This window comes from Lineus longissimus, chromosome 4, assembly GCF_910592395.1.
Source record: "Lineus longissimus chromosome 4, tnLinLong1.2, whole genome shotgun sequence".
NCBI lineage: Eukaryota > Metazoa > Nemertea > Pilidiophora > Heteronemertea > Lineidae > Lineus > Lineus longissimus.
The window spans coordinates 1,298,171-1,311,124 of record NC_088311.1 but is presented as its reverse complement, the minus strand read 5'-3'; the positions used below and the strand labels follow the sequence as shown (position 1 = coordinate 1,311,124).

General features: G+C 39.9%; 3 protein-coding genes across 3 annotated transcripts; 2 read left to right on the top strand and 1 right to left on the bottom strand.

The window, feature by feature from the left end:
- The first annotated feature begins 1,544 nt into the window (after positions 1-1,544).
- Positions 1,545-5,444, top strand: LOC135486474 (hydroxysteroid dehydrogenase-like protein 2). Its single transcript, XM_064769274.1, has 8 exons — positions 1,545-1,660; positions 2,011-2,174; positions 2,366-2,579; positions 2,819-2,922; positions 3,422-3,523; positions 3,721-3,921; positions 4,189-4,377; positions 4,603-5,444. The coding sequence occupies exons 1-8, from the start codon at positions 1,647-1,649 to the stop codon at positions 4,842-4,844; spliced, it is 1,230 nt and encodes a 409-aa protein (XP_064625344.1). The 5' UTR covers positions 1,545-1,646; the 3' UTR covers positions 4,845-5,444.
- A 1,340-nt stretch (positions 5,445-6,784) lies between these two features.
- On the top strand, positions 6,785-9,610 carry LOC135486477 (required for excision 1-B domain-containing protein-like). Its single transcript, XM_064769277.1, has 5 exons — positions 6,785-6,826; positions 7,337-7,419; positions 7,641-7,845; positions 8,055-8,143; positions 8,391-9,610. The coding sequence occupies exons 1-5, from the start codon at positions 6,818-6,820 to the stop codon at positions 8,464-8,466; spliced, it is 462 nt and encodes a 153-aa protein (XP_064625347.1). The 5' UTR covers positions 6,785-6,817; the 3' UTR covers positions 8,467-9,610.
- Positions 9,611-10,462: 852 nt separating this feature from the next.
- On the bottom strand, positions 10,463-12,870 carry LOC135486476 (transcription factor BTF3 homolog 4-like). The gene is made up of 5 exons (XM_064769276.1): positions 12,783-12,870; positions 12,070-12,253; positions 11,739-11,847; positions 11,298-11,393; positions 10,463-11,029 (listed from the first exon to the last, which is right to left on the bottom strand). Exons 2-5 carry the CDS (start codon positions 12,244-12,246, stop codon positions 10,926-10,928), a joined length of 486 nt encoding a protein of 161 aa, XP_064625346.1. The 5' UTR covers positions 12,247-12,253; positions 12,783-12,870; the 3' UTR covers positions 10,463-10,925.
- Between the last annotated feature and the right edge of the window lie 84 nt (positions 12,871-12,954).

The following is a 12,954-nucleotide window of genomic DNA, read 5'->3' as shown; positions in this document are numbered from 1 at the left end:
TGATGTTTTGTTGTGATCATCCTTATATTATGTCTTTGGTTATTTTGTGAAATCGTCCAAGATATTGTCATCCTCAGGCCAGGCAAGAGCGGTGCTGACAAACATTAAATGTGTTGGAGATGATTCCTGCTTTAAAGTATTCATGACTTGTAAAAAGAACTTCAAACTGAAAACAGATAACTCAATTGTTTTAATTGTAATTACAAAGTACCCCCTCAAGTTAACATAATGTACACAAACTCTAATGGCTTTTCTTCAACTGACACCACACAGGAATGCCAGAGTAATTTAGGAAACTACTACTAATTCATCAAAGACTGAGTTATACTTTGTCCATTCGAGAAGACACAGTCTGAGAATCCCTGTCCTCGAGTCCTTATTGCAACTGAACAAGTAAAATATATTGTCTGCATGTTCCATCATAAAAATCCTACACAGACTCTGTTCTTGGTCACACAAAATCCCTATCGACTCTTTATCGTTATTGTGCACCATGTAGTTTGAAACTCGGCACATTTATAAGTAGAAAAGGTTAACTTAATCAATCAGCCTTTTGTCTTCTTGTCTTTCCAATATTTGCCTCTCGCCTTGCTTTCCTCTTCTTATCTTTTTCCTTGGCATCTATTTGTTTGGCCAGCTGCCAAGCTAATGCGGCACTTATCATGAAGAGTGGCGAGAGGCAGAGTAGGATGTAATAAACAAACTGCCATGGATGTTCTGCAGCATATTTGAGAATTTCGATCAGCCATGCTTTCCAGTCCCATCCTTCAAACCAGCTCTCAAACATTTTGTTGTTCCTTGTCTACCTGAAGTGAGAAGAAAAATAGAGTAAAAGTCAAAAAGATGTTAAACCAATTCTTAGTCTTACAGTTACACTCGTCTAAACTCCAAGATGCTTCAAATGATGATTCTCCAAATTATGGGGAGGCCACATGTGATGACAACACAATGATCCTCAGTCATCGTGGTCATGCGGTAGTCACAAGCATCACTCACTGCCATCAGTCATCGGATCAGTGTACAATATATAGAGTACCAGACACATCACTCAGTGCATGCCAGTAGTGCCACACAGCACAATCCATTCTACTCTCCACACCAGCACAGCAGTAGCCGGAGTCGGCAAGCCAGTGACTAGTGAGTGATCAGTACCAGTGTGTCATCAGGCCCTAATCCCAGTGAATCAATATCAACTTGAGAAATGAAAGTACTATATGGACATACTTTTGTCACCGTATCATAAGCAAGTTGTTCTTTTTGAACGTTTTAGCCAAGGAAAATATGAAATCATCTAAAACAGGGAAGATGAATTCGTCATTGCTAAACCAGGAGTCACAAGTACCAAACATTGGGCGAGTATAAAATAGACACAAAGTTGAATTGACAAATGCATAACAAAACCACGTCTTGGACCTATTCGTTTATTTGTATAAAAGATCAGGTATTCAAAGTATATTTGCCGGTTTTAATGCTTGACAAAGTGGTCTCATCTTTCTGCATCACAGTAAAGTTTAGGTCATGAGGTCGACCACAACAACAACCGTATTCCACATTTTCTAGAAACCCGAGTCATTATTGACGTTTTCTCATCAATGTCCTTTATTTTTGTCGATTTATACCACTAATTGTTGTTAATATTTGTCATCATGATAAACACTGGGTAATTATAACCTTTTACTTCCGAAAATATGTTGGTCATTGCAATTCATACTGTAATTCCTTCCCAAAATGGGGCAAAAGAGTGACCGGCATTTTGAGTCTTTGATAACTACTGAGAGGAGGTGTGCAACGTCAGAGAACGTGCACATTCGAATGCCATTGCTGTATCGTTGCATAACAGGCCTAATGGCAAATGCATTCTTACTCAACCTGTCGCCTTTCAGTACGAGTTCTCTATATCATACCCGATTTTCCAAATACTCACGTACCACCATACCTAGGGTTGAGAAAACGTCCCTTACTTACACTAGTGATTTCACACCATTATTCACTTCACTTTTTGTGTTTCAGGAAATTAGCTGGAAAGACCCTTTTCATATCTGGGGCCAGTCGCGGCATTGGTAAAGCAATTGCATTGAAAGCGGCCCGAGATGGAGCCAATGTAGCCATTGCAGCCAAGACTGCAGACCCTCATCCTAAGTTACCAGGGACCATTTACACGGCGGCTGAAGAAAGTAAGATATCCAGCATTTATACTTGACTTAGCCATGGCAGTTTACGCAAAGCTCAATCAAAACCATTCACAGATATTGCATCAATGTTTGATTTATTTGATCAGTTGATCAAGTTGTCGGCTAAAATTTATAACTTAACTTCAGAAATGTATTGGCTTGTCAATTTAGATGGGTCTATCTTATCTTTTCAGTTGAGGCTGCTGGGGGCAAGTGCCTTCCTTGTCTGGTTGATATTCAAAATGAGGCTCAAGTCGAGCAGGCAGTGCAGGAGACAATCAAGAAGTTTGGTGGCATCGATATCCTCGTCAATAATGCCAGTGCAATCAGTCTGACTGGAACACTACAGACATCCATGAAGAAGTATGACTTGATGAACCAGGTCAATGCACGAGGAACATACTTATGGTAAGAGCACTTTGTGGAACAGTTGAAGTCTAATGAGATGTACCGGTGTGCTGTAGATTTTAAGTGCAGTTTATAGGTTATGATAGATCAGAAACATTCCTGCCTTCCCATAATGTTGCAATGTTTTCTTCATTGATGGAAACAAAATTGGCCTGTTAAGTTTTTGACGATATTCGCTATTTGCACCAGAGGTATAACAATACCTATGTTACATAGGTATTTTTCTTCTTCCTTTACAGTTCACAGAAATGTCTTCCACACTTACTAAAGGCTTCAAATCCTCACATTCTCAACATTAGTCCTCCACTGAATATGGATCCCAAGTGGTTCTCAGGACATGTGGGTAAGTCCTCCACTGAACAGGTATCCCAAGTGGTTCTCAGGACATGTGGGTAAGTCCTCCACTGAACAGGTATCCCAAGTGGTTCTCAGGACATGTGGGTAAGTCCTCCACTGAACAGGTATCCCAAGTGGTTCTCAGGACATGTGGGTAAGTCCTCCACTGAACAGGTATCCCAAGTGGTTCTCAGGACATGTGGGTAAGTCCTCCACTGAACAGGTATCCCAAGTGGTTCTCAGGACATGTGGGTAAGTCCTCCACTGAACATGGATCCCAAGTGGTTCTCAGGACATGTGGGTAAGTCCTCCACTGAACTGGTATCCCAAGTGGTTCTCAGGACATGTGGGTAAGTCCTCCACTGAACAGGTATCCCAAGTGGTTCTCAGGACATGTGGGTAAGTCCTCCACTGAACATGGATCCCAAGTCGCAAGTGGTTCTTTTGAAAGTGTGTTAGTTAACTTTTTTGTGAAGGTTTTCAATGTTGCATAATTTATATTTCAGCTTACACAATGGCAAAGTATGGAATGTCAATGAGTGTGTTGGGGATGGCCGGAGAGTTCAAGGAACAAGGTGTTGCTGTCAATGCATTGTGGCCCAGGACAGGTAAGTCACTGCTGGAAATCCATAGAGAGCGCATAATTTGTCATCTCCGGCCAAAATACCTTTCAGACTTGCACCACTTACCTTTCCCTAAGAATTGGAAGCTCTTTTTGGATGTTATTTGGTTTGAAAACAGAGGTTACACTTTCATATGCAACCTCAAGTCCTTTGCTTTCATTGTGATGGTTCCTTTTTTCCAGCTATTTACACAGCGGCTATGGAGATGATTGGAGGGGGTGATGAAATTGCCAAGCAGTGCCGTAAGGTTGACATCATGAGTGACGCTGCCTATGCCATTTTGTGTAAGGACAGCAGTTCCTTCACGGGACAGTTTGCCATTGATGATGAGGTGTTAAAAGCAGCAGGTGTTACTGATCTCGAACAGTATTCATGTGTACCAGGTGAGTCATGTTATCAAGGCCATTCACTGATTAATTCTAGTGTTGTGTACTGGGCTGGTTTGTTGTTTTGTTAGCTGTTCAGTTCAAAGGTAGGATCACATCTTGGGAGAAGTTTGTGGATATTAATGTTGATTATGTTTGGTTTCTCTGTTGGTTGAGGATGTTCATGTAAGTGCCAAACAAGGTGTTCCAGAATATACCAAGTTTTGTTGCCCTTCATGGTCACCTTTCTTACCGAAACCCCAACTATGTTCTTCTTGCCTGTAGGTGCCAAGCTTCTGCCTGATTTCTTCCTGGAGGTGGACAGTGCCCAGCTCGCCCAGCAGATCGAAGAAGGTGGTGGCAAACCGGCATTCCAGGCAGGAGGAGTGGCAAAGACGTTGGCCACAATGAAGAGTATGTTGAGTGAAGATTTATGCAAGTCCATCGGAGGAGTCATCATGTTTGACTTGAAAGGTAAGGTGCATCGTGAATACTTCTATAGTGAAAAGATGGTGATAGTGGACTGTTTTCAAAGTCCCGTCTCACAACAGTGCATTGAACGTTGAAGTTTACCCTTGATATAATGAACTATGGATATAGTGGGCCAGTTTTCTTGGTCCCTGAGGGGTATGTTGTAATGAGGTTCCACTGTCCAACTTCTGTTTATGTTCTAAAGCTGTAACGTGTTGGTCATTTCAGGTGCCGAGGAGGGAATCTGGTACATGGACCTCAAGAACGGCTCGGGGAGTGTTGGCCAAGAGGCCCCTTCCACAGATGCCGATTGCACAATGATTCTTGACAGTGAGGACTTTATTAAACTATTCAAAGGAGAGATTAAACCATCAGCAGCATTCATGTCAGGGAAACTAAAGATTAAGGGAAATGTAGGTGTTGCATTGAAATTGGAAAAATTGATGGGGAAAATGAGTTCTAAGCTTTAGTGGGGTCAGATTATTCCTCCGAGAATGAAATTCCTTAAATCTTCAAAACAGTGTATGTGGACACTTTTATCAGGGCTGCTGAATATCAGGTTGGAGTGTACACTCTGTTACTAGTGTTAGTTGGAAATAGGCCTTGGTCACTTGTACGTTCATGTACTGTACTCAGGTAATTCTTCACCACATGTAAGGTAAGGTAGTACAATAACTAGCCCCCTACAATTATAGTCTCAGTGTGCATTGATTTGTACTACCAGCTGCTTTCAACAATGAAGGGGCTTTATTTTTACTAGGGCTACATAAACTGTGCCACTTTACCTTACTTGATGGTTATGATTGATAAGAGTCAAATTTGAAAGGAATAATCAATGTGTTTTTGATAACATTATAATGATAATTTATTTGATAGCATCTTCCACATAAATTATACTGATTACATGTAGGTCTATGAGCTGATTTCATGGAAGCAATAGCTTTATCCGTTGAGAAAAGGCAGTTCTGTCCTATTTGGTTATGGCTGTATCGAATGTATGGCTTTCACACATACTGATTTGTTCGATTATTCGTAATGAATTTGATAATAAAGTATTATATAAACTGTCATTTGCATCCTTATCAAAATTTCTTGCTGGTTTTACCAGTCAACTATATGATAGGTGGTAATATTACCTGGGATCAACTTTTCTTGTCAATCTTTCGAAAGATGGATTTTTATGACTTATGTCCAAATGCCATAATAACTCCCACAATAAGTCCCAGATCTCACTATGATATGACTGCAAGAGAAGATAGACTTGCCCAGGATCAAACCCTTGATGACCGACGAATGATAAAGAATGAAAGACAGGTGACCTGCCAAAGATCGCACAGCCAATGACCAAACGATTCCTTCTTTCAATCTTTGTGGATTTGACAACTCCTGAAAGCACATCTACTTTGCCTCTTGTACTTCCCCAGGCATTCTGAACCATCAGAGTTAATCGGTCCGTTACCTCCTCTCGGAGTCCGGGTCGGCTGAGTGGATCCAAGGCTTGAGCGTCTAGATGTTTCCCGGGGTAACCCTTCATTAAAGGGAATGGCCCGCCAAAAAATGGGGAGTTTTGGACGGCCCGGTCAAAACCTTAGGCGGGAATAAGGTTTCATTGATAAATATAAGGAGTTTCAAGGCCCCCAAATCACTTGTAAGGTTCAATAGATACTGGCCTTTCATTGGTTTACCGTCTGCGTATCATTTACATACTCTCATTTTGAAAAATATGACAATATTTACGATCACATTATTGATTTTTGCAACATTTTCGGTAACGCGCCCCTTGCGGATCTGTAAGGTACCATTCGGATGCTTGAAAAATGCTTCGTCTCGTCGATTCGCTCGCGGATAAACGCATCAGGTTGACTGCAGCAACTTTTAATTGTTGGAGACAGAGAAGGAAGGAATATGATTATCAGTTTGATGAAAACTTTGCAAAGTTTCTCCTTGGGACTCGAAATCCATACTACTATTCTCTCCATTTTCCATTTTCTCCTCTCTCCAACTCACTACTATCGCTATTGACTGCGTAACATACACTAACATTCTTTCGCTATCATTGCTAACTTCATTTACTAGAACACTGGCCTCTTTGTAGCCGATTATGTAACCCATAGTGGAAACACCTGACAGCGCCGCCCGGCATGATCCACGTGCTACTGGCATATTTATAACTCGTAGTAAATAAGGTTGTAAAAATATGCAAATGAGATGCCGTATATGGAAACCATGACGTCACTAAGCAGTTCTTATTTCTGCTACGGGTGGCGCTGTTGCTTGCTCCTGGAGGCGCTATTCAACCTCTTTAATCCCCAACAATAAGTCCAAGGGAGCGAAACGACTGGGGCGAAAAGGTCAGGAAGCGAAACAACCGCAATTCTGCGCATTGTACTGCGCATGCGGAAGTGTCTCTAAAACAGCTGTAAACACGATCCCACAGTCAACGATGAGGATGGTAAAAACTTCCAAATTTCTCCCGATTTAGATTCAAAGATTTTGACACATTCATAGTGGTCGTTTAGATTATATCATAGTGCTCCGAAATGTATAATTTCTTTGGGCATCAGATCCTTGATTAGCGCACAAACAGTGAAGTAAAATTGGTCACCTCCAGCGGTGGTCGCCCATCCGTACTCTTGCATACATTTGTGCACGGACCCTACCGTATACAAATGTACACACTGGATGTGCAGTAGCAATAGTTTAGCGCATCCTGATTCTGTTGCTGTGAGTGACTCACACTCTGTCACAACGTGCTTTTTTGCTCCTATAAGAAGAGAAGGATGTCCTTCTGTAATGACATCCTTTTTGCAGCTGCAGAGCTCATATGTCGATGACAGAGTCAGAGAATGTCAATGTACGTATGACATCATTGATCCTCTCACCTTAACAGGTTGCTCGTCTATTGATGTTTTCAGAAATCGTTGTCTTCCATTTTCAATTGTACTTGTTTTCTGCATTCCAGGCCTCTGATGAAGCAAAGAAACTGCTGAAGCGTTTTTATTTGCTTCAGGAGGAGAGGGTCCATACCTACCAGCTCTTTGAGGAGTAAGTTGAATGTACTATGGAACCTCCCTTAGCAGACACCTCTGTTATCAGGCCACCCTTTCTATTAAGGACATTGCTTTTGGTTCACAACTTGTAATTTAACATCATCGAACATGTCAGACACTAGTTTAAACTAGGTCACATATTACTAGAGCAAGAATCAGAATGGAAGAAGCTGATAGCGTCACCAGTGAATAACATTTCATTTTTTCCACATCCAGGGGCCACATAGCCTACCTAAGCAGCGCACCAAATTACAACTTTCCCATGTACCGAGAACTTGTCTACAGAATAACTCAAACATTTAAAAAGATATCAGAGGAAATCATCTCCATAGAGAAGAAACTAAAGTCTGAGCATGATTTGCCAAATGTTGCTCTATTTATTGGGAAAGTACAGGATGATGAAAAAGTTAAATTAGAATTGGTAAGTTCTGTTTCCTGGTTGAGATAATTCATGTAAGTTTTTTTGGTACACATAGTTTGAAAGATGACTCACAGAAAAGTTAATGGTACATGACACGAGTACAGTGAATAACCTGAGTAAAAAGAGAAATTTCCCACTCCTCTTCTCCTGGCTGTGAAGATTTTGTTTACGTTCCGACTCATGTATCAATGCAGTGATATCTGTTTCAGACTGCAAGGTTACAGATAGCCAAACAAAGTTCCATAGATCATGCAGAAGAAATGGCATATAAAGAAGAAGTCATCCAAATACAGGAGAAGTAAGTTCGATAAAGAGGAAGCATGAATTGAAACAACAGGTTCAACATGCCAGTTTTTGAGAAAAAAAAGGGTCAGTCTTGAGCATTGAATGGGACATTGACCAACTGGATCAAACATCAGCTCATCCAGAAGGTGACTTGCCAAAGTCATTTTGTTCTGGCAATACGATGAATGACTGAAAAAGGTAACTACTGACGGTGTTTTGATTATGACCATTAATATTTACATTCTTCTCTTCTTTTTCAGAATGAGAGATGTTGTTGAGAGAATTAACGAACATTTAGAAGAATTAAAATATGAATCGGAGAGTTTATACTCATAAGATCTAGTCAGGTTTAGTTCATCGAATTCGAAGTGTCACTGGGACAGGAAAACTGTTCAACAGAGTCCAACAAGATTATATGTCTCTAACTTTATGCAGCAAAAAGCCAATCAAAAAGGGAGTAACTCAGGAAAAGCATCACAGAGCTCTTGAGTGCAGTGTGTAAGTGGAAATACTGTGAAATCAATTCTAAGAGGTCAATGATCTGCGACCTTTTAGGAAGGAAGTTAAAGTATATTCAAGTGTATTTTTGTCCACCGAATGTGTTCTTTCAGTTCAGGTTGGAAAATCTGTGGTGATATTAAAAAAGAGTGAATTCTTAAGCATTCACATTTGGTCCAAACAGAGGGCATTTTAGAAAGTTCTACACCATATAGCTGTGGTAGGGAGTTCTAGATTGATGTGGTGTAGTATACCATTTTCACTGATATGATATGAGAGGTGTCTGCTATGGGAGGTTTTACCGTACATGTATTGGATATTGTCATTAAATCTAAGAGGCATATTAAGGAAATAATTGTGAAGCTTTGCTGTTGTTAAATTTCTGTGCTATAAATTATATTCCAACATCTTGACCCATCAACGGTTAACATTCCTGAATTGATCTGTTTAATGTGAATACCCCTATGTGAATTGTGTGAATGTTAACCCTTGAAGCTTCAAGATGTATTTCTATGACTTTGGTATTTTTTACATTTGTATAAGTATCGATATTTTGGGGCTGAACCTTGGCATGCTTTCAGCAGATTTTTGGAATAGATTTGTTCAAAATTGTATTGTCCAATGGTTTCAATCAGAAGGGATAAATGGGAACTTTTTGAAATGTTAGCATTTAGATTTGGTTTGACATGTGGGGTTCCTTAGTATACAAAACCTACTTCCTGGCCTACATGAAAAGGCAGTGTGTGTGTGATTGGGGTTGGTGATTCAAAGTGAGAAAGTGTGTCACGTGCTCTTTCTCTCATCTGGACAGCCAAATGGGTCAAAGTGAAAGGCTTCTGTTGGTTCTTGGACATTCACAACTGTGTTCACAAATAAAGTTTTGTTAATGCAAGTTCTACCAAAATCATGTACTAGTGATAAATTTAATGTGCTTTATGTAAATAAGATATTGTACACTGGTAATCTTGTAATAAAAGTTGAACAATACCTCTTACATTTTTGTCTTATAATAGTCCGAACAGATCAGTCTCCTAAGGCTAACCAAATGGAAGATCAACTAGTACTTCTGTTGACTCAATTTTAATCAGATGCCTGGAGAACTTAGTTACAAAGCCTCTATTGAAAGGCAACCCCAGAAGAGTGTTGTTTAGGTAGATGGCTTTTTAAGATTACCACGGTTTTGCAGCCAGCTCATTTGTAGGCTGGTTGGTAGCAAAATTGGTTTGCGAGTTTGGTCAAAAGGTTGAGAGCGTCCCTACCTTAGGACAGTGTGTGACCACATGGTTGTGCTGACAAGGGGTCCACTGCTGGTGAACATTCCATCCATTTGGTCGGATCAATTTCATTGAAATGACTCCATGCATCACAACTACTGGAACATCCTGTATGTTTGTTGACGAGGACGGATCACATCCGAAGGAAAAGAAGTCTGGACATCTGTAATCTCGTATTATGTCCATGTGCCTGCCTCCCCAGTCAAGTGACTGCATACATATGGCAACACAGGCCTCCTCAAATAACGGTCACCACAGTATGTATGTTTTTAATCAGGCTCAAGTGTGCACTCAGTGATTGGTCACAAGGATATCCAGACCAAAATCCCAGCTGTGGAGATCCGTCACCTTCCCGACTGATAAGACACAGGCATGCATTATCAGAGTTAGTATAATTTTTCTCTGCACTACCGATGCAGTTGGCATTGACTAGTACTTGGGACGCGTTGGAAGGAGAGGTTTCTGAAACATCCATGTAGAATAGTAGTTTTTGTCAGTCCGAGGAATTCTTTTTTCAAACGCTCCAAATATCATTATCAATAAAAGAAACAAAGAAGAAGTTCCTTTTTTTATCAATACCTTTATTGTTTCCTTGAAATAAAAGGCATATTTACATGATACAATATGAAAAAAAATTGAGCCCAGATTTCAAGGAAATTCCTTAATATTAATGGTAAACAAGATCTCTGTATCAGCCAGTAACAGCTGCTTATTCCCTTTGGTTTGGGAGAAATTGTATAAAAAAGATTGCAAAGCTTTTGATATTTGTTCTGCATTCTCTTGTTGAGGCCATGTGTGCTCAAATCCCTTTGACGGAGTTCTAATCCATTTTCAATGTAATAGATCAGTTACAATGGCTAAGGGCGATAACAAAAGGATCAAATTCACATGACCTCTTTTAATAAATACATCAATACACAGCCATCTGTTTCCTGCTCGACTGTGGATTATCCCGATACATTGGTTGATACAGGGTTTTTGAGAAGCACACATCTACCATCCTTATAGCCATAACGTGTTCCCCTACACTCCTTCACCTTTTGAAGCAACATCAAAGTTCTCCACTAGTTCTGGCACCTCATCGTCTTCATCTATATCATCTGTGGAAGTTTTTGAGTCACCAATTACTGCAAGATCAAGAAGAATCATCAGGTTATGACAAATCATTTGTCTTTTTAATGAGAATGTTAAATACATACCAGCACATCACATGATGTACATGTATGATATGAATTTACCAATCGAATTAACATAATCAATACTTCTTTTTCAATCTTATGATCAACGAGCAAAGAACGCCTCTTGCAATATGGGGACAAACCCTGGGGCAGAGACTAACTTACAAACTACAATAAAAGACTAGAGACAGCGGAGTGCACATCATACTGTACTAACCTCCAGTGGGTAAAGATTTTTCAGCTAATTTCTGTAAATGATTCAGGCCCTCTGCTCCGAGTTGGCTGATGATGCCGGGGAGCATCTCTGTGATTTCTGAAAGGATGAGAAATGGCAAGAGTAAGCAAGTGATAATCTAGATCTAGAATTAGCATAGAGGAGGCTCGAATAAAAACTAAATTACTTAAACTCTTAACACATCCGTCAGCTATTGTTTGAGGAGTATCATAGACATGCCCCTTGAATAATGTTTTTAGCCACGACAAAGTCAGTCAATGTTCTTCAAATCCATGTATTTCAGTCGCATGTCCATACCAATTAATCTTCGGTTGCCTTAACCTTGGAATAATAGGTTGTTATACTCAACTGGTCATCCCTATCTGATCTTTGACATGTTGTATTTTACTAGATTTGATATTATGACTCATTGACTGTACTCACGTTTAGTTTCAGACTGTCCAATGATAGAGAAGGTATTGGCAGATAGCGAAGCTTGAACTTTAGGGTTGACAAAGTGAATGACACTTCCATCATCTTTGATCATATTTACCTGAAAAAAAGCATTTTCGAACTTGATAAATGTTATGCAAGTATTGTGCAACAAGCTTAAGATCTATTAGGGCAGGAAGGTCATGCCGGACTTTTGTCAAGTCAATTACTTGATGGCAAGAATCATTGAAATTGAACTATCATCAAAGTATCATTTCCAAAATATGAAACTTTCTTCCTAAGTTATCTTTGGAACATATTGAAAAAGAGATTGAGTGCTTACTTCTTCAATTTGTGGTATCGGGTTGACCCCCAATTTTTTCAAAGCAGTAGTCAATTTTTTATCATCAGTCATGGCAGTTCTGTGAATGACCTTCTTCTTCCTTCTCATCGCACCCTTCCCTCCGATGCGCACCTGTTCACTCATACGAGCGAGCTTGTCTAATTTTTCTTGATTCATTCTGGATCTGAAACACGAGCAAAATATAAGTGATGCACTTTTGTGAATTGGGAATGGGGGGATAAATATCCCTTTTTAACCAGGCAGGTTAAGAGATATTCTATTCTAGAGATCTGACCTGCGATGTTCAGATTAAAGTTCAATGAGTCATGACCGGACATGATATTCTCAAAACACATTCTGACCAACACACAATCCACAGTCTAGTCTTGTTGTTGTCGGTTAGGATTTGCACTACTGCAGTGCATGCATTATTATTCATAGCGCACTGTGTCACATCAAGAATGTGTGTAATTCATACACGCATAGCATTGCATGGCATAGGTGCAGCTAGGCATGATATACAAGTGATGTATTCACAACTACACAACACAGTCTACATTATACTATAGCTGGCTGGGACAGGGCCAATTTAACAATGCCAATGATACAGTAGCTCTATTAATAATTTTTCGAAGTAACAGTTTCATATGTAGCAGTAGAAAGGTAAAAGTCAGAAATCAAGCGAAATGTTAGGGGGTAAACACAAAACTAACTTTCTATCACTTGATTTCTCGTGGAATCCACATGCAGAGCAGCAAAATGGCTGTCAGAAAAGGACCTGACGTCACGAAAACGGGGCGGCCGCTCAAATGTCATGGAGTACGTTCACTTCAGAAAAATATCATGGCGTACGTTCACTTTAGAAATATATGGTTAAAAATCACA

Bases quoted from the DNA above. Each gene is read 5' to 3' on its own strand.
- LOC135486474 (XM_064769274.1), top strand. The intron at 3,524-3,720 runs GTAAGTCACTGC...CCTTTTTTCCAG, and splicing joins TGCATTGTGGCCCAGGACAG to CTATTTACACAGCGGCTATG. The intron at 4,378-4,602 runs GTAAGGTGCATC...TGGTCATTTCAG, and splicing joins CATCATGTTTGACTTGAAAG to GTGCCGAGGAGGGAATCTGG.
- LOC135486477 (XM_064769277.1), top strand. The intron at 7,846-8,054 runs GTAAGTTCTGTT...TATCTGTTTCAG, and splicing joins AAAAAGTTAAATTAGAATTG to ACTGCAAGGTTACAGATAGC. The intron at 8,144-8,390 runs GTAAGTTCGATA...CTTCTTTTTCAG, and splicing joins GTCATCCAAATACAGGAGAA to AATGAGAGATGTTGTTGAGA.
- LOC135486476 (XM_064769276.1), bottom strand. From the start codon at position 12,246: ATGAATCAAGAAAAATTAGACAAGCTCGCTCGTATGAGTGAACAGGTG. The intron at 11,848-12,069 runs GTAAGCACTCAA...GCTTTTTTTCAG, and splicing joins CGATACCACAAATTGAAGAA to GTAAATATGATCAAAGATGA. The intron at 11,030-11,297 runs GTTAGTACAGTA...TTGATCTTGCAG, and splicing joins AAAATCTTTACCCACTGGAG to TAATTGGTGACTCAAAAACT.